The 27,610-nt window shown below is 47.9% G+C and overlaps 1 protein-coding gene across 6 annotated transcripts in view; it reads left to right on the top strand.

The window, feature by feature from the left end:
• The window catches only part of LOC119979694, a 253,384-nt gene that overhangs the window by 133,964 nt on the left and 91,810 nt on the right, over positions 1-27,610 (top strand). For 5 of the 6 annotated variants that reach the window (XM_038822283.1, XM_038822266.1, XM_038822242.1 and 2 more), the window contains 7 exons: positions 581-649; positions 2,193-2,275; positions 6,650-6,758; positions 15,182-15,331; positions 17,012-17,126; positions 25,581-25,633; positions 27,068-27,162. In XM_038822283.1, coding sequence (XP_038678211.1) covers positions 581-649; positions 2,193-2,275; positions 6,650-6,758; positions 15,182-15,331; positions 17,012-17,126; positions 25,581-25,633; positions 27,068-27,162 — 674 coding nt within the window. The remainder of the gene's footprint in view (positions 1-580; positions 650-2,192; positions 2,276-6,649; positions 6,759-15,181; positions 15,332-17,011; positions 17,127-25,580; positions 25,634-27,067; positions 27,163-27,610) is intronic. The other variant, XM_038822274.1, reaches the window with a different exon arrangement.

Raw genomic sequence — 27,610 nt, 5'->3', positions numbered from 1 at the left:
TTTTGCTTACCTGTCTAAGTTGGAACGAGCAACCTTCTGCTTTTAACTTCATTGGCCATTTTCACCTCTGCCTGCTTGGTTTTAGATGTTGGATTTCCTGCCAACATTGGGAGAGCTCACTGCACTGAAACCACTCAGATTCCACAACAGGACCTCCAGGCAACAATGAGTGATCCAGTGAGAGGTTGCTATAGCTTCAAAAATCCAGGTGCTGGTGACTCATACCATAATCCTTTTAATTACAAATCTTTTCTTTTCCATAATGGATGTGTCAACCAGAACCCCCCTCCCCAACTGGCCAAAAGACCTGGAGACATGATGATAATTGGTTTGCAGACATGATGATAATTGGTTTGCTGTGGGAACGAGCAATGGCTGGGCAAGTAAATCAGTGAGTCAGGTTCCTGACCCCAAAATAATCTTGCTGTGTTACTAAAGTGAGAAGATTGCACCCTACCATGGGTGTGTTCCTGGGTCTTCTTTGCCTGATTTGTTCATTAACCAAACACCTTCCTTACCAGATGGCATTGGTGAAGTGCCAGGGATACTTCTAATGTCGACCTTCCTCCTTTCTCTTTAGAACTTGGGATGACCTGTCAGCATTTAGTCAACACTGACCCAAAGCTGTTTGTCCAGTTGAAGTTACAAGGTACAGAGGGCAGGGTGCATTTACTGGTCACCTTCTACCAGCTCCTCAATCCTTCAGACATGAATTTCAAGCAGATACTGGATAAGGAATGGTGAAACCCAAGCTCACTAATGAAATGGCACTTAATACAATTGATAACAATTGCAGTACCAGATCAAATCCCAGTTCAAATCCCATTGTGACTAGTTTTGCATTGAATTCAGGAAGGCTAATCAGTTGTGCCATAGCTCAGGGCAGCACGGTGGCGCAGTGGGTTAGCACTGCAGTCTCACGGCGCTGAGGTCCCAGGTTCGATCCCGGCTCTGGGTCACTGTCCGTGTGGTGTTTGCACATTCTCCCTGTGTTTGCGTGGGTTTCGCCCCCACAACCCAAAGATGTGAAAGGTAGGTGGATTGACCACGCTAAATTGGCCCTTAATTGGAAAAAATTAATTGGGTACTCTAAATTTTAAAAAAAGTTGTGCCATAGCTCTAGAAGAGTGACCAAAGAAGCTGGGGATTGTTGTCAAAATCCAACTAGTTGGCTAATATCTTCAGGAAGGTGGTCTTTGAAGCCTGGTATACACTTAGCTTCAGTCTCATTGTATAATTGACATGATAAAATGTAAGACTAATAAGGTACAGCAACAAGAGTCTTGAAGATTATAATTTTTATGGGCTCATTGTAAGGTTCTTGGACTGGATACCAGCATAGCTGCAAGTCATGACACACTCATTACATTCAGTAATATTTACACAGAGAAATAAGCAATCATACTTCCACTCTGGATATAGAATCTTCAGCAATTATCTTATTTTGTCACTCTCGATGAAGTTCGGTTTACGATCTTAATAGAGCTCTAGTCATGTAAAGCCATTCTTTCAAAGGAACTGTTTCTCAGCTTCCTAACTGATTTGTTGAACATTATCTTTTTTGCTTATGATTTAGACTACCCACTTATCTGGGAGGTCACTGATGTGTATATCCATCAGTCCTTGCTGACAAAAAAATCTCCTCCTGACAAAGCTTTGTCTTGCGAAATGGCACTACGACCCAGGCGAAGGCTTGAAACAAGCCTTTCCTAACCATCCAGAATCATGAAATTCAAACAGGGAAATTCAATAAGCAAGATACTGAAGCCCATGTGAGTGGGTGCCTATTAGGCTTCATAAATAGCATGAAAACTGATGTCTGAGCAAATCAGCACCTTGTTCTTTCATTGAGCATTAATGTATTTCATATTAAGGTCAAAAAAATAGGATAAGTGCTGCCAATTCGTTACTAAACCATTGTGACTATATATAAGAATCAATTACACCCCCCACCCCCCCCCCCCCCCCCCCCCCCCAACCCCACCCCATATCAGTGACTCCCATCAGAGCCCGTCATATGAGACACCCTTTGGGAGCTAGATTATGAACATTTAATTGTAATAGACCGGACACACCCAGAGAAGGGTAGAGTGCTTGTATGAAACCTCTGTCTTGTGTGACAGGCTTTCCGTTAATCTTATTCTTAACTTTACATGAGGCTAAAACTTAATCATATCAATGCACTCATGCAGGTGATCAGAACCAGGCAAATGAACAGCAAGTTGAGGAGCCTTGGACCACGAAGGAGAGGAATACCATCTCTGGATCTGAGAAGGTGATTTGTGCAGTGGGAATAAATGATTATCGTGTGTATTGTAATGACACGGTCACGTTGAACCTTAAGTGAATGATGCCCATTGTTAAAAATATAAATGGTGATGTTTAGGATCTCAAACTTACTACTAACTAGAGTTCAGGATGATCTTGTAAAGAGAGGCTCAGGGTCCTCTAATCTCTTAGTGCGAGAGTCTCTGCAAATGTGGAGAATCGTAAAGGCTGCCGTGGGACAGGCCGTGACCCACGGCAGCCTTCACGCCCACTTCCGGGGCCGTCTCCCCCACGGGCGGGGCTAGGAACACGGCCCCGTGCGTCACGGCGGCACGGCCTTGACGACGGTCGTCAAGGCCGCACGTCAAGCGTCACGCCGGCTAACGCGGCCGATGACGTCGGCCGCGCATGCGCAGGTTGGACAACGCCAACCCGCGGATGCGCAGTTGCCGTCTTTTCCCTCAGCCGCCCCGCAAGACGTGGCGGCTTGATCTTGCGGGGCGGTGGAGGGAAAGGCCCGCGATCGGTTCCTACCGATCGCTGGACTATGCCCCCCTTGGCACGGCCGTGGTACTGCCATGCCAATCGGGCCCCCAGATGCCCCAAATGGGCATCTGCCGCCCGTTTCACGACGGCAGCGAGCAGGTGTGTTTGCTGCCATGTTGAAACGGGCGTGTAGGCTCGGCCCATCGGCCTCGGAGATTCGTGGCGTGGGTCGGGCGTGGGGGGGGGGGGAGAATAGCGGGAGGGCGTGAAAAATGTCGGGAGGCCCTCCCGCTATTCTCCCACCCGGCGTGGGGGGCGGAGAATCTTGCCCAAGTGTTTTACAGTTTCATAAGTCTGTTTAGAAGCATCAAAACCTTTACTCAGGGAGAAATCATTCACCCATCTTAATAATAATAATATTTATTAGTGTCACAAGTAGGCTTACATTAACACTGCAATGAAGTTACTGTGAAAATCCCCCAGTCGCCACATTCCGGCGCCTGTTCGAGTACACAGAGGGAGAAATCAGAATGTCCAATTCACCTAACAGCACGTCTTTCGGGACTTGTGGGAGGAAACCGGAGCACCCGGAGGAATCGCCGGGGGGCGGCGTGAATCCCGCCCCCGCCGGCTGCCTAATTCTCCAGCACGGGGGATTTAGCAGGGGGCAGGAATCGCCCCCTGTTGGCAGCCCCCCCCCAGGCGATTCTCCGGCCCACAATGGGCCAAGTGGCAGCCCGTTTTCGCCCGGTCCCGCCGGCGTATGTTACGACAGGTACTTACCGGCGGAACCTGGCTTCGCGGGTGGCCTCGCGGGTGCGGGAGGATTCCGCACCTTCGGGGCAGCCCGACGCCCGAGTGGTTCACGCCACTCGTTCGCGCCGGAGTTTCCCGCCTCGCCGGTTTTCGAAGAATCCCGCCCCATGTGGATGACTCTATGACTATTTTTCTCTTCAAAGATCCTGCCAGAGCAGCTGAATATTTCCAACATTTTTTGTTTTGATATGAAATAATCTATTTCTTAGATGATTCCTTGACATATTCTTCCAGAAAACATTACGTGACCTCAGCCTCTAAACTACTTTTGCAAAATTGGTTTGCCTGTCTGTATGTCAATATGGATTTTCCACAATTAACACTCTGCTTACTTACTAGTCTAATTTGCTGATATAAGGCATGATTCAGTAGCCTTGTCATGCCCAACTTGGTACGGGATGAGACCATTGAGTCTGGCGAGATGCTCCTGTGATATTCGTGACGTTTCAAACACAACGCAATATTCAACGGAATCATGGGCACCATGCTGGCACGGTGGTGAGCACTGCTGCTCACAGCGCCGAGGACCCTGGATTGGTCCTGGCCCCGGGTCACTGTCCATGTGAAGTTTGCATATTTTTTCTCTGTCTGCGTGGGTCTCACTCCCACAACCCAAGATGTGCAGGGGAGGTGGATTGGCCAGGCTAAATTGCCCCTTAATTGGAAAAAAAAAGAATTGAGTACTCTAAATTAAAGAAAATGATTAAATGGAATCTTGCAACACTGGGCGTGATCCAGATCAGCATATTCAAATACGCCATTAGGTTCATATACATTCGCTGGATTCACTCGGCGCCTGGGACTAAATGGATGTGCCTGGGAGAACTTGCCAGGGCACCATTTAGTACTGGTCCACACAAATGTGGGGGTCTTTTGCAGACCCACGGGTTGTCGAGGCAGGGCAGGGTGGCACCCTGGCTCTCCCTCTGGCACCTGGGCGTTGCCAGCCTAGCACCCTGGCAGTGACACCCGAGCACTCTGACAGTGTCATCCTGGCCCTGCCTTGGTGCCTGAGTAGCACTGTCAGGGTGAAAGGCTGGCAGTTCTAAGGTGCCTGGGTGCCAGGTTGGCACTTCCCCGTCTACCTTTACCAGGTACAGAGAGGTTGAGGGGTGGGTCAGAAATGAGGGGTGTTGAAAGGGAGGGGGGGGGGGGGTTGAAGATTGGGGCTGCCAGACAAAATGACACCCCGATCTGCAAGGAACCTTTCCTACCGGCGAGCTTCAAAGTGCCATTGAATAGCGAGATGTTTCTTGGTTCTGCAGGCACCATTCAGTGGATTTTAACTCAAGTCAGCCGGATCGCAACCATATACTCTTTCCAACATTGTAGCCTCTATGAAGGGTCCCATCAGTTTTTTCTGTCCTTTGCTATTTCTGTGAGGTTAATTTTACAAGGATGCTGGTAGAGGTTGTGAGCTGTGTTTCTGAACAGTTGAACAGCTTGTTGCTCTTTTCTTTAGAAAAGAAAATTGATGGGATGAAAGGTGTTTAAAATGATGAGAGGCTTTGATAAATAACACGATAAGTAACATTGGTGTCACACAAATGTCAGGCAATGGCCATTTCCAATTCAAGAATCTAACTACCTCTCCTTGACATTCAATTACAGTTTTATTGCTAAATCCCCCACCATCAACATTCTAAGAGCCACCATTGATAAGGAAATTAATTGGATCTGGCACTGAATACTGGGTATTCTGTGGCACCGCCTGTATCCCCAAAGCTTTCCCACCATTCACAAGGCGCAAGTCAGGGTGTGATGGAATGACCCCATTTCCTGGTTGAGTGAAGCTCCAACAAAACTCAAGAAGCTTTCCACCAACCAGGACAAAGCTGGATCAGTGCCTCACATGCCACCTGAGATATTCACTCCCTTCAACACCGATGCTCCATGATGACAGTGTTTACCATCCAGACGGTGCAATGCAGCACCTTGTCAAGGCTTTTTCAAGAGCATTTTTCTAATCCATTTCCTGTATCACCTAATAGAACAAGGGCACTACACACATGCTAGATCTATCATTTGCAAAGGTCCCCTCCAAGTAACATATCAGCATAAATTTATTGTTGTTTTATCGTTACAATTCTGGAACTCCAATCTAATAACCCTGTGGGTACACTCATGCCACTGGGACCACAGCAGTTCAAGAAGGAGGATCACCATCAACTACCACAAGCCAATTAGGGATGGGCAATAAATGCTTGTTTTCCCCACACAACATAAACATAAATAATAAACAGGTAGATGTAGTGAAGATATTTTCACTTGCAAGGGAGACCAAAACTAGAGATCAAGGAAGTTACTTACCTATTAAGGAATTTAGAAGAAATGTCTTCACCAAGAAAGTGTTGAGAAGATGGAATTGACTACATGGGGATGGGCTGAGGGGGTGCGGTCACACTCAAGTGGAATCTAGAGAAGCACAAGAGGGAAAATGAATAGTAAAACAGGGTTAGATGAGGTTAATGGAAAGAAGTTCCATACTTCCAAACATTGTGGGCAGCACGGTAGCATGGTGGTTAGCATAAATGCTTCACAGCTCCAGGATCCCTGGTTCGATTCCCGGCTTGGGTCACTGTCTGTGCGGAGTCTGCACGTCCTCCCCGTGTGTGCGTGGGTTTCCTCCGGGTGCTCCGGTTTCCTCCCACAGTCCAAAGATGTGCGGGTTAGGTGGATTGGCCATGCTAAATTGCCCGTAGTGTCCTAAAAAGTAAGGTTAGGGGGGGGGGGGTTGTTGGGTTACGGGTATAGGGTGGATACGTGGGTTTGAGTAGGGTGATCATGGCTCGGCACAACATCGAGGGCCGAAGGGCCTGTTCTGTGCTGTACTGTTCTATGTTCTGTTCTATGTTCTATAAGCATCCATTTAGACCAAATGGCCTGTTTCTTTACAGGACACACTACATAACCCATGTAACTGATCAGATTAGGGCATTAAGGTATATTGATAGAATGTGGGTCTGTGGAGTTGACATCCAGATGAGCTCCAATCTGCTTATATTGGCCAATAATTTTAAGGGACTGAATGGTCTCCTTCTTTTGCCTTTCCAATTTTTTTGTCAAATTCTTTTTGTAGGGAACAGGCGCATCTGGAGCAGCAATACCACTGGAGAGAATGACAACAAATGAGGTTTGCAAGTGGCTGACTGATTCTGGTTTCCAGGCGTTTGTGCCACATATCAGAGGTAAACATGATTAAAATATGACCATGGGAACACTTCCTCCATGAATGGAGCTTCCAAAACAGTAACTTCTCTGAGACTTTATTTTCCTGCAACCCTCCTCTATTTCGAATATGACCTGCTCATGTGGATGACAAGAGGAGTTCAGGAGTGGGGAAATGGGTGGGGGGAGGGGGAATGCCGAAAAAGCAATCCTGTTCAAGCTTCAGGCAGAAAGGCAGGACTGAGTTGGGGCGCCTCCATTAAGTCTCTCTTTAACAGCTTCCTCCTGACTGAGGGGCTGGAGTCACACCTCCAGTCAATACATGCTTGTTGGAGTGTTAGATAGCTGCAGGACTATCAGCAAAAATGTGTTTGCAGCTGACACTTTGGATGGCAAGAAGGGACCCCCACCATCCTAAAAACACTAGCTGAAGAATCGTTTCTTCCGTGATTTGAAGCGTGGTCTCGTGCACTATATTAAGCTTAGACAGGTCCACAATTTTAAGTGTAGTTTCATCCACCATTTTTAGGGTAACCTCATTCACCATTTTAAATGTCGGACAAAATCTTCTGGTTGTTCATGCCGGTGGGATCTTCCAATCCCTCCGAGGGCACACCTCTCCCACAGGTTTTCCGGTGGCGTGGGATGGATTCAATGGGAAATCTTCTGGTCTAACCACCAGCCAATGGCAGTCCACCTCCCGCCACCAAAAAACATGCCGCAGGGAGGCCAGAAAACTTTGCCCGTAGTCTTGTAGTCACCACTGTTGTATTATATACTGCTTATGAGGGTATTACGGTAAGGCCCTTATACTACAGGTACGGAGGTAGATCCCTGCCTGCTGGCTCCGCCCAGTCAGCGGAGTATAAATGTGTGGGCCCTCCGAGCTGCAGCCATTTCGGCAGCAGCTGCGAGAGGCTCCACATTTCTGCTTAATAAAGCCTCGATTACTCTCTACTCTCGTCTCGTCGTGCATCAAGTCTCAAACATCATTTTAAAGGTAATCTCCCCAATCATTTAAGGGTAACCTTACCTACTCTTGGAAAGTTGGTCATGCACCAGCATCATATCAGGAACAGAAATTAATGACCACGTGCCCCATATCAAATATAAGGATAGTGTCAGATAAGGAGAGCGTTGCCCACCATCTTCTGGGTAGCATTTCCCAACATTTTAAAGATAGCCTCACTCTTCACCAATTCAAGGGAAGCCTCCAGCACTGTTTTAAGGGAGCCTGACTCACCATTTTATGTGACTCCTCACCACTTTTTAAAGTGCCTTAACATGTCGTCCACAATTAAGTGGACATCAAACATTACTTTAAGAGTATCCTTCCCATTATTTGGAATAGTATCATCAACCATTTTAAAAACATCTTCACCCACAATTTTAAGCAAATCTCAATTCACTATTTGAACTTTCTCCCACCCTATTAGTGGTCCACAAATTGTGTGACTTATTGGATTGCTTATACTGAAATTCTGTATGCTGTTATCTTGGGTAGGATCCCCTGATGAATGACCACAGCATCCATCTGTTCCAAACGGAGTCACCATCTGAATGTGCAAATTAGAGTGCTATGGCAGGTGGTGATTTGTTGTGAGCGCCAAATGATTGAAGCAGGGTTCTGTAAAGGGAATAAGGACACTGGCTCTTCTGAGAATGCAGGGCGGGATTCTCTCAGCCCGGGGCCTGGCCGGAGAATCGCTGCGACCGGCTCGAATCGCTCCACCCTGCCCCGACGCCGGGACCGATTCTCCAGTCGAGGGCCACGCCACACGGCCCTCCCCACTGATTCTCGGCCCGGAATGGGCTGGAATAAAAATCCCGAGTCATGCCAGCGCCGTCGATATGTGGTCTTACCCGGCAGGACCTCGGCGTGGAAGGGTCCGGGGGCGGCCTGTTGGGGGGGAGGGGGGGTCCGACCCCGGGGGGGGGGGGGGGGGGGGGCTTCCGCTGTGGCCTGGCCTGCGATCGGGGCCCACCAATTGGTGGGCCAGCCTCTCAGGCTGGGGGCTTCCTTTCTTCTGTGCCAGTCCCTTTAGCCCTACGCCATGTTGCGTCGGGGCCAGCGCGGAGAAGGGAGCCACTGCGCATGCGCGTGTTGGTGGCGGAGCCACTGCGCATGAGCGGACCCTGCGGTGCTCAGTTGACGACGGGATCAGCGGCTGGAGCATTGTGGGTCGCTCAAGTGCCGTGCTGGCCCCCTGTAGCGGCCAGAATTGCTGATCCTGAGGCTATTTTGATGCCATCGAGAAATGCATCGGCGTTTCTGACGGTGTGAACACTTGAAATGAAAAAAAATGAAAATCACTTATTGTCACGAGTAGGCTTCAATGAAGTTACTGTGAAAAGCCCCTAGTCGCCACATTCCGGTGCCTGTCCGGGGAGGCTGGTACGGGAATCGAACCGTGCTGCTGGCCTGCTTGGTCTGCTTTAAAAGCCAGCGATTTAGCTGAGTGAGCTAAACCAGTCCCACTTAGCCTCAGGATCAGAGAATCCCGCCCACGTTTCCCCAAAATTCTGTCCCCACACATCTCCCCTTCCCTAATTTAGGATTCTCCAGCTGTCAGCCAGCTGAGTGCTGGAATCAGATAATTTTCCTGCCTTTCACCTCTGGCCAGCAAAATGCCTCGCAACAGCTCCACCCACCATCTGCCCATCATCCACCTCAAGGGAAAATAATAATAATCTTTATTAGTGTCACAAGTAGGCTTGCATTAACACTGCAATGAAGTTACTGTGAAAATCCCCTAGTCGCCACATTCCGGCGCCTGTTCGGGTCAGAGAGGGAGAATTCAGAATGTCCAAATCACCCAACAAGCGCATCTTTTGGGACTTGTGGGAGGAAACTGGAGTGTCCGGAGGAAACCCACGCAGACACGGGGAAAACGTGCAGACTCCACATAGACAGTGACCCAAGCCAGGAATCGAACCTGGGTCCCTGGGCTCCACAGAGTAAGACCCCAATCTTCAACACTTAACCCGGTTAACTTGGTGGCAAAGGCCTTCAGCTCCGCAGATAATTGATCTGCATTGCCGCCAATAAGGACGACGTTTCACAGTTTCAGCAAGACATATCCTTTGCGTCCATTCACGGATATTCAAGGCCTTGACAGGAAGAGTATCCATAAAATTTAATGCGCCGGACAATCCGTCGACATGGTGGGTAAGCACTGACTCCGAGAGCAACGGAAGGCAACTCAGTGCATATGTGTGGGAAATATGGGTCCAGATATTTCAGGTGTTTCTCTTCCGAGACAGCGTTGACCAAAATATCATCTAGTTAAACGGCCACTCGCGGCAATCCATGTAGCACACTTTCCATGGTGCTTTGCGGAAGACATCCCAAAACGCAAACGCATGTATTCAGATAATTGAGTGTTGACGGTGAGATAATGCTGTGAGGACTCATCCAACGGCAGCTGCAGATACGCATTGCTAATGTCTAATTTTGTGAATGTAACTCCTGCAGTGATCTGCATATCTGTATGTATACAAGGGATTAATATATACACATAATAGCTGAGTGATCACTAGATGGCAGGGGTATAAAAGACAGACTCAAGCTGAGTTCCCGCCTCTTCGTGTGTATCGTGACTAGTGACCAGTGGTAGAAAGAGATAGCTCAGAGTGCAGGTGTAGTTAATCATAGTTTATTCTTATTCAATCTTGTTTATTTAATATCTAGTATAAATATTGGAGAGAGAACGAATGTACAGTTTATTTGTTAAAGTTACTCAATAAATTATTTGCTTTAATTGGAAGACTACGAGTTTTAATCAACATCGAGTTTAAGATCATCTTGGTAAGAAACAAATGAGTAACATATGTTCGACAAGGTAATATAACAATGCCGTCGGCTAGTTTGCCGCAAACGTCTTCTATTCGTGGAAGCATTGTTGACCAGTCAGGAAGTGGTATTCATGGTTAATTTATAATCACCACAGGGCAGCACGGTGGCCTAGTGGTTAGCACAACCGCCTCACGGCGCTGAGGTCCCAGGTTCGATCCCGGCTCTGGGTCACTGTCAGTGTGGAGTTTGCACATTCTCCCCGTGTCTGCGTGGGTTTCGCCCCCACAACCCAAAAATGTGCAGAGTAGGTGGATTGGCCACGCTAAATTGCCCCCTTAATTGGAAAAAATAATTGGCTAATCTAAATTAAAAAAAAAAAAATTTATAATCCCCACAAATGCGGATGGAGCCGTCTGGCTTGAGGATAGAACAACCGGAATGGCCCAATCGGCAAAACGATCAAGCAGGATTGTGTTCAATGATTCCATACGATCCAGCTCTGAATTAGCTTTGTCAAATAAGGCGTACAGAACAGGGCGGGCCAGAGAATTGATGTGAATCCTTGCTACTGCCCCTCTGATGGTGCTGAGCACCGGGCGGAATACTTTGGGAAATGTCCCCAAAACAGCACATAAGCTGCCCGCGCCGACCTGTGAAATTCGGCTCCAATCGAAGTATAAATGGCAGAGCCAATCACGGCCCAACAAACTAGGCCCATCCCCATTAACCACTATTAGGCAATTGGGCCTCCTGGTGACAGTGCAATGCGACGGCCTGCTTCGTTCCAGAAATGCATTGTTGTTCTCCAGTGTGGGTGGCAAGATGCACTGTAGTATTAGATAGGTCCAACCCAGCACCCAGGTACCCCTTTGAATATCTTCAAAAGTTTTGAAGCCTACCACCAACACTGCAGCTCCAGTATCCAGTCCCATTTGCAATAGATTGCCATTTAACTGGATGGGAACAGTGATAGGGGCTACTCGAGGTGCCGAGACCCAGTGTAAAAGGAGCTCTCCTTCCTCCTCCGGATATTCTAAATGGTTGGCTCAGGCCCCAGCCCAGGCTGAATGCGGCCACGGCCTGATTTATGGGGAGGGGGGGGATCTGCCCAGGTCTGTCGACGGGCTCCTCAGCAGGAGCAACCACAAGTAGGCCCCAGGAGATGTGGGGACATACACAGCCACATTTGGGGGCCTAACGACCAAAAGGAGACGTCCGCTCGCCTCGGTCCATGCCGTAAGGCGATCACCTCCATAACCTGTAGATCCCGTACTCCCCGTTCCGCACTTTCCTTCACCTGGGCTATTTGGGTGGCCTGTGACAACGCCTAAGAAGGTTCCTCTAGCAGCCACCGTGCATCATGTGTCGCTGATACCGCAGACCAACCGGTCCTTCAGTTAGCTCCAAATGAACAGAATTCGGCTATTCTGCGCAAATGGGCCACAAACATGGCCACCGACTCCCCTGGATTGTGGACAGCATTATTAAGTCAATACTGCTGCATTATTATCGAAGGTATTGGGCTAAAACAGCCGCTAACTACCTCGATCAGCTGTTCAAAAGTGTGGGAGTTGGGGTCTTCAGGAAAAACCAAGTGGCAGATCACCCTGTAAATCTCCACTCACACCATGGTGATGAACACCACCACTTGCCGCTCATTCACAGCAATGGCATTTGCCTGAAAGAAGAAGCGAATGCGCTCAGCTTAGCAGACCCATCTCTCCTGAACCGCATCAAACGGATCCAACCGACCAAATAACAGCATCCGGGGCGCAGGAGAATCAAACTGGAGCTCAGGGCTTTGGAGGCAGCAGAGGCCGAAGACTGCAGTGTCGTCCAGAAACATAAGTTTATTCCTTATCGGAAGTATTATAAGACCCGGAAAAGAGCCCACACCGAGCCAAACAGGTTGAGTCAAAGGAAAATGGTTTAATACAAAAGAGCAAGAATACAGAGCAGTTATTTTATTACAAGAGCCAGCTTACAGTTCATGATATTCCGGTTTTATACAGGATATAGAAGGGGAGGTTTGTGTATTCCCTATTCCCTTTGGGAATATCAATCCCCGGTCTCATAAGTGTCCCATGACCTGTTTAAGGTTTCATTAGTGTTCCATGACCTGCTTAGCCCCAGGTTATGACAGCTACCTTGATGTTAATGGCAATCACTCTGATCCCACCTCTAGAGTTCAGCTCTTTTGTCAGTGCTTGGACTAAAGCTGAAATGGGGTCAAAACCTGAGTGGCTCTGGCTGAACCCAAACTGAACATCAGTGAGTAGGTTATTGCTGACTAAGTGCCGCTTGATAGCACTGTTGATGATCCTTTCCATCACTTTATTTAAGTTTGAGGGTCAACTGATGAGGTGGTAATTGGTCAGATTGGATTTGTCCTGTTTTTAGTGGACAGGACATGCCTGGGCCAGTTTCCACATTGATAGGTAAATGCCAGTGTTGTAACTATATTGGAACTACTTGGCTCGTTCTGGAACACAAGTCTTCAGTACTATTGCTGGAATGTTGTCAGGGCCCAAAGCCTTTGCAATGTCTTCAGCCAATGCTTCCAGCTGTTTCTTGCTGTCATGTGGAGTGAACTGAATTAGCTGAAGGCTGGGATCTTTGATGCTGGGAACCCTAGGAGGAAGCTGAAATGGATCATTGACTCTGCACTTCTGACTGATAATTGTTGCAAATGCTTCAGTCTTGTCTTTTGCACTGATGTGTTGGGCTCCTCTCTCATTGAGGATGGGATATTTGTTTGTTCAACTAACTCCTCCAGTTAGTTACTTAATTGTCTGCCACCATTTATAACTGGATGTGGCAGGACTGTCAAGCTTAGATCTGATCTATTGGTTGTGAAATTGCTTATCTCTGTCGACATGCTGCTTTTGCTATTTAGTCCTGTGTGGCCTTTTCAACAGGTTGACACCTAATTTTATGTATGCTTGGTGATGTTCCTGACATGCTCTTCTGACTCTTAATTGAGTAAGAATTGATCCCCTGGCTTGATAGTAATGATAGAGTGAGGGATGTGCTGGGCAGATTGTGTTTGTATACAATTCTACTACTACCCCACAGCAACTCATGGGTACTCAGTCTTGACTTAGTAGATCCATTTGACACAAGCTCCCAGATGTTAGTAAAGAGGATACAGGGTTGACAGTGTTGGGTTTTCCATTGTCATTCTGGTCGTGAAATCAATGATCCATTCAGTTCCATTCCTTTTTATAGGCTTTTTATTTCCCATTAAGGGATAATTTAGTGTGGCCAATAACCCGCACATCTTTGGGTTGTGGGGGTGAAACCCACGCAGATGTGGGGAGAATGTGCAAACTCTACATGGACAGTGACTGTGGGCCAGGATTGAAACACGGGTCCTCAGCGCCGCAGTCCCAGTGCTAACCACTGCGCCTCGTACCGCCCTCTTTTTATAAGCTTTGATGCAACTGAGGGCATTGAGTCAAAATGTCATGGAATAGTTCATTAGTGAACCTAGATGAGTTTTAATGCCACTGACTGCCAAAGGCTAGCTTTTTAATTTCAGATTTGTTGACTCAATTTAAATTCCACCAGCTGCCGGGGGGATTTGAATGCAAGTCCACAGAGCATTACCCTGGGCATCTGGATTACTAGTCCAGTGACATTACCACTACATCACAGCCTTCCTTTAGACTTGTGTCTTTTGTGTGTATGAAGCATAGGCTGGAGATCTTGAATTCCATCTACAGCAATTCTGCAGTTGGATTTTATCACAGCAATTTCAGAACAAGATGGCTTGAATCTTGTCCTCTGCAGTTCAGTAGGGTAAATGAGGAAAAGTGAGCAACATTCGGCTCTGTGTTGTACAATATGACTGCGCTGCATTCATACTAACCATGATGGACGGAAAAATACATACTTGCCCATCCGACCTTTCCTACACCTACAATTGCTTATGTATTACAAAACATAAACTTGCAACCCCACCCTGAAGTCTCCTGAGTAGGCTTGCCAACCCTCTAGGATTATCCTGGAATATCCAGGAATTAGTAATGTTCAGGAAACAACTATGAACACCATCTGGGGGGAAGGAGAATAGGGAGCGGCAATGGTAGCACGGTGGTTAGCACTGTTGTCTCACAGTGCCAGGGTCCCAGGTTCGATTCCCAACTTGGGTCACTGTCTGTGCGGAGTCTGCACGTTCTCCCTGTGTCTGTGTGGCTTTCCTCCGGGCGCTCCGGTTTCCTCCCACAAGTTCTAAAAGACGTGCTGCAAGATAATTTTGGCATTCTGAGTTCTCTCTTAGTGTACCCGAACAGGCGCTGGAATGTGGCGACTAGGGGCTTTTCACAGTAACTTCATTGCAGTGTTAATTAATTATTATTAATTGTGTGCTTTTTTTCATTGAACATTTATGTTTATTGCTAATAAAATATTGGAGACAGGATAAAAATCTGTTGACTGGATGGAAGTGCTTAGAGGTAAGAAATCACCGGATTAAACTTCTGGAGGTGGCAAAGCTACTCCTGACAGAGGAGTAAAACCAGATTAAAAAGTCCAGGCCAAATTTGAAACTTCCTCATCAACACCCTTAGTCGATTATTCGAATTAGTCAAGTTCAGAAGTGTACAATTATAATCAGACTTCTAATTGTGCCTTGTTTCTCTTCAGAGTTTGGAATTACAGGGCAGCAGCTAGCCAATACTGATTCAGAGTTGTTTGACCAACTGCAATTACGAGATGCTGAGGACAGGGAGAGGTTGCTATTTGCCCTGTACCAGGAACTTAATCCATCAGACATGAATGTCGAGGAAATATTAGGTATGGAAAGCAGAAATTTACTCTCAAGGGCTGAAATACATAGTGCTATCTTACACTAAACTTGCAAAGAATCTACAGCACAGAAACAGTCCATTCAGTCTAATTGGTTAGCCTGCTAGCCATTTGCCTCCTATGGCTCAGTGAATAGTTACACTTTTACTTCTGAGTCATATAGTATGGATAAAATCCTACTCCAGATACTTGAGTAAAAAAATTGAGGCTGCAGTTCTGGTGCAGAACTGAGGGAGTGTTGTGCTGTTGGCTGTGCTGACTTGAAACGTTAAAGTGAGGTCCTGTCCATGCTCCCAGATGAACATAAAAGATCCCGTCTTTTAAAAAAAAAGTTAGTTGAGGGGCAATTTAGCGTGGCCAATCCACCTACCCTGCACATCTTTGGGTTGTGGGAGTGAGACCCACACAGACATGGGAACAATATGCAACCGTGGCATTATTTTGAAGAGGAATTGGATGCAGCTATGATCAATTTAATCCCTCATTCAAAATCACACAAAGCCGATGCCATTTGCTGTTCATGAGAACTTGCTATGTAGAACATGGCAGTATAATTTGTTTGCATGATGACAGTGACTGGACAATAACAGTAATTTATTAGATGTGAAATGATTTGGGATGTCCTGAAGCGCTATCATGCAGTATAGATACAAATCTTTTTATGTAGTGCCAATGTGGCACTCTTGTCCCTGCCTCAAAATGGTGTGAGTTTATATCATATTTCCAAGATTTAAAGGTGCTGGTACTCCTGTGGAGTGCTGCATTGTTAGAGGTTTTTTAGATGAGAAGTAAAACTGAAGGCCTTGGGCGGGATTCTGCGTGAACCGGCGGGGCGAGCAGCTCCGGCGCGAAGGAGTGGCGTGACCCCCTCCGGCGTCGGGCCTCCCCGAAGGTGCGGAATCCTCTGCACCTTCAGGGGCTGGCCGGTGCCAGAGCGGTTTGCACCACGCCGGCTGGCGCGGAAGGGGCTCCGACGGCCGGCGCGAGTTGGTATTTGCGCAGGAGCGTCAGCATGCGCGGGGGGGTTCATCACCGCGTCGGCCATCGCGGACTGTTACAGCAGCCGACGCGGAGGAATAGAGTGCCCCCACGGCACAGGCCCGCCCGCGAATCGGTGGGCTCCGATCGCGGGCCAGGCCACCGTGGGGGCACCTCCTGGGGCCAGATCCCCCCCGCGCCGAGGACCCCGGAGGCCGTCCCGCCAGTAAGTACCTGTTGTAATTTACACCAGCGGGACCAGCCGTAAATGGGCGGCCACTCGGCCTATCGTGGGCCAGATAATCGCCGTGGGGGGGGGGGGGGGCACTGCCAGCGGCTGTCGACCGGCACGGCTCGATTCCCACCCCTGCCAAATCGCCGGCACCGGAGAAGTCAGCAGCCAGGCCCCCTGGCGATTCTCTGACCTGGTGGGGGGTCGGAGAATCCCGCCCCTTGTCTGCCCTCCAGATGTAAGTTAAGGATCCCATGGTCAATATTTTCACTAAGGTGGGTTCTCCCTGGTGTTCTAGGATATTTATCCCTCAATTTATATGAAAATCGGCTGCTGCATTTCCTGAATTACAACAGTGACTAGTACCTTTAAAATGATACTTCATTGACTTTATGAAGTCCTGTGGTCACTAAAAATAATATAAAAATGCAAGTCTTTCTGTCTTTGATACTTTGTAGGTAATACTAATATTGACAGCGTGTTCTCAAGCGTGGAGTTACCAATTGGCAGTTCAGAGGCCTGGATATCTGAAGGTGTATCCAAAGGAGAAAACATGCTCCAGGAGAATTCCAGGTAGACAGTAAGGAGTTCTGCTTTATCAGCTCAAACTAGGTGGCCGAGAATTATTCCAATCTTACCCGCAAACCCCCATCTCTCCACTGTCCACTCCAATTTACTTAGTTGGAATTTTTAAAGGAACAACGTCAGACCTGCATATATCCAAGTCCTTGAAGGTTGCGTGACAAGTCCAAAAGGCTATTCAAAAAAACAGACAGAATAGGGACACAAGTAACAGGAGTAGGCCATATGGAACTTGCTCCATGTTCAATAATACCATAAGAGATCTTCCATGGTACATAATACTTGCCCCTACATAAGAGCATAAGAACTAGGAGCAGGAGTAGGCCATCTGGCCCCTCGAGCCTGCTCCGCTATTCAATAAGATCATGGCTGATCTTTTTGTGGACTCAGCTCCACTTACCTGCCTGCTCACCATAACCCTTAATTCCTCTACTGTTCAAAAATCTATCTACCTTTGCCTTAAAAACATTCAGTGAGGTAGCCTCAACTGCTTCACTGGGCAGGGAATTCCACAGGTTCACACCCCTTTGGGTGAAAAAGTTCCTCCTCAGCTCAGTCCTAAATCTGCCCCCCTTTATTTTGAGGCTGTGCCCCCTAGTTTTAGTTTCACCCGCCAGTGGAACAATCTCCCTGCTTCTATCTTATCTATTCCCTTCATAATTTTAACTGTTTCTATGAGATCACCCCTTATTATTCTAAATTCCAATTAGTATAGTCCCAGTCTACTTAGTCTCTCCTCATAAGCCAATCCTCTCACTTCCGGATCAACCTAGTGAATCTCCTCTGCATCCCGTCCAGTGCCAGTACATACTTTCTCAAGTAAGGAGACCAAAACTGTACACAGTACTCCAGGTGTGGCCTCACCAGCACCCTATACAGCTGCAACATAACCTCCCTGTTTTTAAACTCCATCCCTCTAGCAATGAAGGACAAAATTCCATTTGTCTTCTGAATTACATGCTGCCCTTGCAAATCAATTTTTTGCAATGCATGCAGAAGGACACCCAGGTCCCTCTGCCCAGCAGCACGCTGTAATTTTTTACCATTTAAATAATTCCTTCCAAAATTATGACCTCACATTTACCAACATTGTACTTCATCTGCCGGACCCTTGCCCACTCACTTAAACTATCTATATCTCTCTGCAGACTTGCAATGTCCTTGCACACTTCGCTCTACCACTCATCTTTTATATCATCTGTGACCTTCGACACATTACACTTTGTCCCCAACTCCAAACCATCTATGTAAATTGTAAACAATTGCAGTCCCAACACTGATCCCTGAGGCGCACCACTAGCCACTGATCACCAACCAGAAAACCACCCATTTATCCCCACTCTTTTTCTCTCTGTTAGTTAGCCAATCCTCTGTCCATGCTAATACATTACCCATAATGCCCTGCACCTTTATCTTATGCAACAGACCTTTGTGCGGCACCTAGTCGAATGCCTTATGGAGATTCAGAACACCACATCTACCGGTTCCCCGTTGTCCACCACACTCATAATGCCCTCAAAGAATTCCAGTAAATTAGTTAGGCCTGACTTTCCTTTCATGAACCCGTGCTGCGTCTGCACAATGGGACAATTTCTAACCAGGTGTCTACCCACGGAAAGCCACTGGCCCGGATGGGGTACCTGGACGAGCACTCAGGTCTTTCGGGTCAGTTGGAGGGTGTATTTGCAGACATCTTCAACCTCTCCTTACAACAATCTGAGGTCCCTATCTGCTTCAAGAAGACGACCATCATCCCAGTACCAAAAAAAAGGCAAGCAGCATGCTTTAATGACTATTGTCCAGTGGCTCTGACATCCATCATGAAGTGCTTCGAAGGGTTAATCATGACACAAATCAACTCCAGACTCCTGCGTTGCCTTGATCCACTACAGTTCGCCTACCGCTGCAACAGGTGCACAGCAGACGCCATCTCCATGGCCCTGGAACACCTAGATAACAAAGACGCCTATGTCAAACTCCTATTTATTGACTACAGCTCAGCCTTCAACACCATCATTCCTACGAAACTCATCTCCAAACTCCATGGCCTTGGCCTCGGCTCCTCCCTCTGCGATTGGATCCTGCACTTCCTAACCCACAGGCCACAATCAGTAAGGATAGGCAACAACACCTCCTCCACGATCATTCTCAACACCGGTGCCCCACAAGGCTGTGTCCTCAGCCCCCTACTATACTCCTTATAGACCAGCAGAGTGAAGGTCTTGGCTTCGGTGGTGTTTTCCAGGTCTCTGGGAGCCTGCAGAGTGAAGGCCCTGGCTTCTAGGGTGTTTTCCTGGTCTCTGGAAGTCGCTGTAGGGGAATCCCCAGGCCTGGGATTGCAGCGCCGGCACGTGGTCGGCTGGTCCGGGTCGATTTCTGCTCGTCAGTTTCAGGTGTCTCCTTAGGATCGCCAAATCTGTTAGTGATTTAATTAGAACTTTGTTAAAGAGTTTGAAAGAGTCGGAATGAAGTTCTGGAAGCATGGAACGAGAGTAAAAGATAGAATTAGAGGGTATGCTGGGCACATCCTCCAAGAAGTTGCCTCGCTCCGGCGCCATCTTGGATTTAAAAAAAATACCTGTTCAATGCCTCGCCCATTTCCTCATTTCCCATTAAATTTACCTTCTCATCCTCTAAAGGACCAATGTTGACCTTAGCCACTCTTGTTTTATTTATTTGTAGAAACATTTGCTGTCTGTTTTTATATTCTGAGCTAGTTTACTCTTAGAATCTATCTTACTTTTCTTTGTAGGTTTTTCTTGGCTTCCTGTTGACTTTTAAAGATTTCTCAATCTTCTAGTTTCCCATTAATCTTTGCCAGGTTATATGCATTTTCTTTCAATTTGATATTCATCTTTATTTCCTTAGATATCCATGACTGATTATCCCTTTTCTTACAGTTCTTCCTTTTCACTGGTATGTACCTTTGCTGAGCGCTGTGAAAAATCACTTTGAAAGTCCTCCACTGTTCCTCAGTTGTCCCACCATGAAGCCTTTTCTCCCAGCCGACCTTAGCCAACTTCTCCCTCATCCCATTGGAGACTCCTTTGTTTAGGCACAAGACACTGGTATTGGATTTTACTTTCTCATCCTCCGGGGCAGCACGGTAGCATTGTGGACAGCACAATGGCTTCACAGCTCCAGGGTCCCAGGTTCGATTCTGGCTTGGTTCACTGTCTGTGCGGAGTCGCACATCCTCCCCGTGTTTGCATGGGTTTACTCCGGGTGCTCCGGTTTCCTCCCACAGTCCAAAGGTGTGCAGGTTAGGTGAATTGGCCATGATAAATTGCCCTTAGTGTCCAAAATTGCCCTTAGTGTTGGGTGGGGTTACTGGGTTATGGGGATAGGGTGGATGTGTTGACCTTGGGTAGGGTGCTCTTTCCAAGAGCTGGTGCAGACTCGATGGGCCGAATGGCCTCCTTCTGCACTGTAAATTCTATGATCTATATTTTAATTTCAACCATACTGTGATCGCTCCTTTCAAGTGGATCCCTAACTATGAGATCATTAATTATTCTTGTCTCTATACACAGGACCAGAATCAGGATACCTTGCTCCCTCATAGGTTTCATTACATATTTTTCAAGGAAACTATCGTGGATACATTCTATGAACTGCTCAACGCTGCCTTGAGCGACCTGGTTTGACCAATCAATATACAGATTAAAATCTCCCGTGATAATTGCTGTAGCATTTTTACATGCATCAGTTATTTCTTTGTTTATTGCCCACCACACCATGATGTTATTATTTGGTGGCCCAAAGACTACGCCTATTAGTGACCTTTTCCCCTTACTAGTGGAGGATTTTCAAAGCAATTTCCCCATAGAACCCAAATCATCTTTCACAACCGCCTGATGTCATCTTTAAATATCTGTGCTACACCACCTCCCTTACCTTCCTGTCTGTCCTTCTGACTAATCTGATACCCCTGGATATTTAACTCCCAGTCGTGACCATCCTGCAACCATGGGCGGGGTTCTCCGACCCCCCGCTGGGTCGGAGAATCGCCGGGGGCCGGCGTCAATCCCGCCCCCGCCGTGTCCCAAATTCGCCACCACCAGAGATTCGGCGGGGGCGGGAATCACGCCGCGCCAGTCAGCGGGGCCCCCCCCCGCCGATTCTCCAGCCCGCAATAGGTCGAAGTCCCGCCGCTGTCAACCCTCTCCCGCCGGCGTGGATCAAACCACCTACCTTACCTGCGGGAGCAGGTGGCGCAGGCGGGCTCCAGGGTCCTGGGGGAGGGGCGCGGGGCGATCTGGCCCCGGGGGGTGCCCCCACGGTGGCCTGACCCGCGATCAGTGACCACCGATTGGCAGGCGGGCCTGTGCCTTGGGGGCACTTTTTTCCTTCCACCTTCACCATGGTCTTCACCATGGCGGAGGCGGAAGTGACCCCCTCTCCTGCGCATGCGCTGAGATGACGTCAGCTGCTGCTGACGCTCCGGCGCATGCGCGGACTTCCCTCGGCCAGCGAATTCCCTTCGGCCCCGGCTGGCGTGGCGCCAAAGGCCTTTCACGCCATCTGGCAGGACAGGAACCACTCTGGCGCGGGCCTAGCCCCTCAAGGTAAGGGCTTGGCTCCTAAAGGTGTGGAGACGTCCGCACCTTTGGGGCAGCCTGACGCAGGAGTGGTTCACGCCACTCCGACACGCCGGGATCCCCCGCCCCGCCGGGTAGGTAGAATCCCGGCCCATGTCTCTGTAATGGCCACTAAATCATACTCATTTGCGATGATTTGTGTCGTCAACTCATTTACCTTGGGCTGGATTCTCCATCGGCGGGATGCTCCGTTTTGCCGGCAGCCCGGGGCTCTCCCCACGGTGTGGGGCTGCCCCACAATGGGAATTTAAATTTTAATCTCGCCACTTTCTCCCTCCCCTCGTTCATAGAATCACAGAAAACACAGTGCAAAAGAGGCCCTTCGGCCCATCGAGTCTACTCTGACAAATGAAAAATAGCTGACCTGCCTACCTAATTCTATTTGCCAGCACCTGGCCCATAGCCTTGACTATTATGATGTGCCAAGTGCTCATCCGGTACTTTTTAAAGGATCTGAGTCAGCCCATCTCTCAAGCAATGCATTCCAGACTGCCACCACCTTCTGGGTAGAAAGGATTTTTCGCACATCCCCCTAAACCTCAACCCCTTACCTTGAACTTGTACCCCTCGTGACTGACCCTTCAACTAAGGGGAACATTTGCTCCCCATCTAACCTATCCATGTCCCTCATAATCATGTACATCTTCAGCAGGTTACCCCTCAGTCTTCGCTACTCCAATGAAAACAACCCAAGCCTATCCAACGTCTCTTCATAACTTAAATGTTCCATTAAAGGCAACATCCTGGTGAATTTCCTCTTTTTTTTCTTTATTCATTCATGGGATGTGGGTGTCGCTGGCTGGGCCAGCATTTATTGCCCATCCCTGGGGGCATTTAAGAGTCAACCACTTTGCTGTGGGTCTGGTGTCACATGTAGGCCAGACCAGGTAAGGATGACAGATTTCCTTCCCTAAAGGACATTAGTGAATCAGATGGATTTTTAATGACAATCGACAATAGTTTCATGGTCATCATTAGACTTTTAGTTCCAGATTTGTATGGAATTCAAATTGCACCATCTGCCCTGGTGGGATTTGAACCTGGGTACCTGGAGGGCACACAATGGGCAAGCTTTGACAAAGGGTCACCTGGACTTAAAACGTTAGCTCTTCTCTCTCCTTGCAGATGCTGCCAGACCTGCTGAGATTTTCCAGCATTTTCTCATTTGGTACCTAGAGCATTACACTGGGTCTCTGGATTATCAGTCCAGTGACAATACAATGACACCACTGCACCCCCTCCAGTGCAGTCACTCCTTCCTATAATGTGGCAACCAGAATTGCACACAGTACTCCAGCTGTGGCCTCACCAAAGTTCTATACACCTCCAACACGATCTCTTTGCTTTTGTAATCAATGCCTCAATTTTTCACCACCGTATGACCTTGCCCTCTCGCCTTCAGAAATCTATGGACAAACACATCAAGGGCCCTTTGTTCCACTGAACTTCCCAGTGCCATGCTGTTCATTGAATACTTCCTTGTCAAATTACTCCTTCCAAAGTATATCAGCTCACACTTTTCAGGGTTAAGGGTTAGCACTGTTGCTTCACAGCGCTAGAGTTCCAGGTTCGATTGCCGCTTGGGTTACTGTCTGTGCGGAGTCTGCACGTTCTCCCGTGTCTGTGTGGGTTTCCTCCGGGCGCTCCGGTTTCCTCCCACAAATCCCGAAAGACGTGCTGTTAGGTGAATTGGACATTCTGAATTCTCCCTCCATGTACCCGAACAGGTGCCGGAATGTGGCAACTAGGGGATTTTCACAGTAACTTCATTGCAGTGTTAATGTAAACCTACTTCTGACAGTAAAGAGAATTTAAAAATAATAATATCTGCCACTTATCTGCCCATTTGACCATCCCGTCTATATCTTCCTGTAACCCAAGACCCACAGCCTCACTGTTAACCACCCAGCAAATCTTTGTGCCATCCGCAAACTTACTGATCCTACCCTCCACATAGTCATCCATGTCATTTATATAAATGACGGTTAACAGGGGAGCCAGCACAGATCCCTGTGGTACATCACTGGACACTGGCTTCCAATCACTAAAGCAGCCGTCTGTCATCACCCTCTGTCTCCTGCAACTACGCCAATTTTGAATCCACCTTATCAAATTACCATGTAGCCCATGTGTATTTGTTTTCTTCATACGTCTCCCATGTGGGACCTTGTCAAAGGCTTTGTTGAAATCCAGATAAGCAACATCAACTGCACTGCCCTCATTTACACACCTGGTCACCTCCTCAAAAAATTCAATCAAATTTGTTCGGCATGACCTCCCTCTGACAAAGCCATGCTGACTCTTCCTGACCAAACCTTGCCTCTCCAGCCGGAGATAGATAGATTCTCTCCTTCAGAATTTTCTCCAGTAGTTACCCTACCACTAACATCTATATTCCCTGGCTTATCTCTACAACCCTTCTTAAATACTTGCTACTTTTATGGCTCCTCTTCTTCCTGAACTCTCTGATTTTCCTCCTCCTCTGTTCACAAACTCTCCTGCTTTTCCTTCTCGTCTGTTCACTGAGCTTTCACCACTTTTCTGCAGCCCCCCAACTCCAGGACTCTATGATTGCATTGTTCTGACCACATCCAAAACTCACTGCCACTCACTGCCAGAGCCTACACTACATCTAACACCAGGGCCTGTTCACACATCACCCCGTACTCACAGACCTAGATTGATCCTTAGTCCTACAAAACCTTGATTTCAAGATTCTTATTACCACCCAAATCTCTGCGCGTTCCTTCTATCTTACATCTTCCAAGATCAATACCTTTGATCTGCTCCCTTGTACCTCCCCACTTACTATCATTCCACCAATGGTGGCCATGCCATCAGCTGTCAGCCCGTAGCCTCTGGACTTCCCTTCCTCATCCTCTGTACCTTTCTCTCCTCTTTTAAGACACAGGGTTAGATTCTTCCACCCCGCCCACCACAGGAACGCCACCGGCGAGTTGCAGACAATAGAGAAGTCCATTGACTTGGGCAAGATCCTCTGGTCGCTGGGCGAACGTGGCCATATAATCAACCCCACAGTTTAAATTCTAGCTCTTTGAGTAAACTTTTGGCCATCTGTGCTCTTATTTCTCCATGTGGCACACTAATGCCACATTCTGTGAAGAACCTTGGGGCATTTTATTATTGTAATGGTAGAATGCAAATTATTGGTGTACTGAGGGGAACATTTGACACTAATCTACTCCTCCTATCCCCTTCCTCCCTCTTTATCCTTACTCAAGTAGTTTCCCTAAGGATAGAGAATAGTTTCCCCAAAAATATGCAAACCTGCTTCATTTCCTGGTTCTGATCATTACGACAATCTTGACACTCTCTCACCTGCCTTCCATCTGGTCTAGGAATGTCACTTGGAACAGGCACAAGGCACACTCCCCAGATGTAAGGGGGCGAGGTGGGTGGTGTTGGAGTGGGAGAAGGGGCACAGAAGTGGCTAGAGAACGTTGACCTTCTGATCCTCCTGAAAATACATGACTTGGCCAGTTTGGAGGTGGGAAGAAGTTGAGGGTCAGAACCCAGCAGTGCATCCTTCCATTCTATCCTTAAGGAGAGATCAACTGAACCATGCTTTGTGGGAGGTGAAGAGGTTGAAGGACAAGAGAATGGTCAAGATGTAGTTGATGTCATCATGTGCCAATCGTGGTGCATCTTCAGTGAACAGAAATAGTACTTCTTTGTTAAAATTTATCAGAAATGCACTGTTTGGGGCTGGACAGATGAATGTGTTGTCAAAACTGAGGTGACTATTCAGAATATAATATCTGCATTGTCATCATTTCATATCCCTGTGCAATTTTGGTTTAGTAGTATTTTAAATCCTTTTCAGTTGCATTATCCTGGAAGATTCACAAATGGAGTCAAGAATGAAGAGTCCAACTGGTATGAATTAAATTACTTTGGGTTACTTTATATTCAAACATGTTGGGGAGATATGGGGCTGGATTCACCGCGCCATATTTCTGTTTCACCCCGCCGGCGGGATGCTCCGTTACGCCGGCTGGTCAGTGGGGTTTCCCATTGTGGCGCAGCCCCACGCCGTCAGGAAACCCCTGGGCTGCCGGCAAAATGGAGCATCCCGCCGGCGGGGAATCCAGCCCATGGTTTTCTATTCGGACAGTTGGGAGAGTGAGGGCTTTAATCACAAAATTGCAGAATCGTGTGTTTTTATTCGTTCATGGGACATGGGTGTCGCTGGCTGTGCCAGCATTGCCCATCCCTAATTGCCCTTGAGGGACAGTTCAGAGTCAACCACATTGTGGCGTCTGGAGTCACATGTAGGGCAGACCAGGTAAGGACGGCTGATTTAAAACCAGATGGGTTTTTAAGACATATCCAACGGTCATTGATCGGCCACCCCAACAAGAGTCACGCTGGTGCCAATTAGTACTTCTTTTGAAACAGGTAAACCTGGCAGATGGTCTTCTGTGGGGAGCCAAGGAGGTGAGTAGCCATCTTTGCTCACAGGCAATGAGCCCAGAGGTGCTAGGCTATCCACCCCAGTGCTTCATGGGGGGTGGGGGACCCTTAGCTGAGTTAGTGGGGGGAGGTGCTAGGGGGGCAACTGCATGTGGAAAGAGCAACCCAACCCTGGATTGTGGCAACCCTAGCCCCTGCCCATCTGCCCCACCGACCACCCATAAACCCCACAGACTGCTGAGGCCGCTGACCATGAGGCTGAAGGCTTTTGCTAAAAGGGAATTGCCTGGTGGTTAAGTGAGCACTTTGCACAACACAAGTGGGTGGGTGGGCCATGTAGCATGTGGGAGTCATTGCCTAGCATTCCAATCACACCTTGATGCATGGACACTGTGCTTGAACACTGCGGGAGGCAACACCACACCACAGCAGCCAACATCAGAACACCCAGGGGATGAGCTGTAGCTCTGGGGACATGTGCACGTCCGGAGGGTAGGTGAGTGCTATGGAGATACCTGGAGAGATGGCTGCCCAGTTCTGTGCGAGGACAATGCCACAAAGAAATCACTTCCAGGCAGCAGTGTTGAAAATAGGCTGCCCCCCACTGCCCCCACCTCATAAGTTTCTTGGCACACACTTTAAGCAATGCGACCATAGCTAAATTCCGTGTCATGCAATAGGTGGGATTTTTTGGCCCTTCCCAGTCTCGCCTACAGTGGGCTCCCCGGCAGCACAGCTGGCGAGCAACACAAATGACCATTGACTTTGGTGGTGGCCAATGGTGAGCCACCTCCGCCATTGGAAAACACATTGCAAGGGGACTGGAAAATCTCCCAGTCTTTTTGTATCTTTTGGAATGTTGTGAAGTGGCCAAAATTGACTTCTTTGTCTTTGCAGTTGACAAGCAGCTAACTAACCAGCCTCATTGGACAGCTCAGGAGACGACCACTGATTTGCCGCAAACTCCTCCGACTGACTTTGATAACAACCAGGTAACGTTCCCTTGACCCTTGAAAATGTTTGAGGAAGATGAAGCAGAAAATGTCAGGATGAAAATTAAAGCTGAATGTGGAAAGTTAGAAATATGATAAAGGAAGTCAGAGAAGCAATAAAAGAAATGAGAAGGAATTGGCAGCTAACATGAAAGTGAATCCAAAAATAATCTGCAGGCATATATAATGAAAAGGGTAGTAAAAGGAGGGGGGGGGGGGCTGATTGGAGATCCAGAAGGCGATCAACACTTGGAGGCAGACAAAATGACTGAAATACGGGATGAGCGTTTTCCATCTATCCTTCCTAAAGAAAAATATATTGCCAGAGTCATAATGGAAGAGGAGATAGCTGAGTCACTGAATAGTCTGTGCTGTAATTCGAGTTCATAAATCACCAAGACCGGATGGGATGTATCCAAGGATTCTGAGGGAGTAAGGGTAGAAATTG

This window comes from Scyliorhinus canicula, chromosome 2, assembly GCF_902713615.1.
Source record: "Scyliorhinus canicula chromosome 2, sScyCan1.1, whole genome shotgun sequence".
NCBI classification, from domain to species: domain Eukaryota; kingdom Metazoa; phylum Chordata; class Chondrichthyes; order Carcharhiniformes; family Scyliorhinidae; genus Scyliorhinus; species Scyliorhinus canicula.
This window is presented reverse-complemented; position numbering and strand designations above follow the sequence as displayed.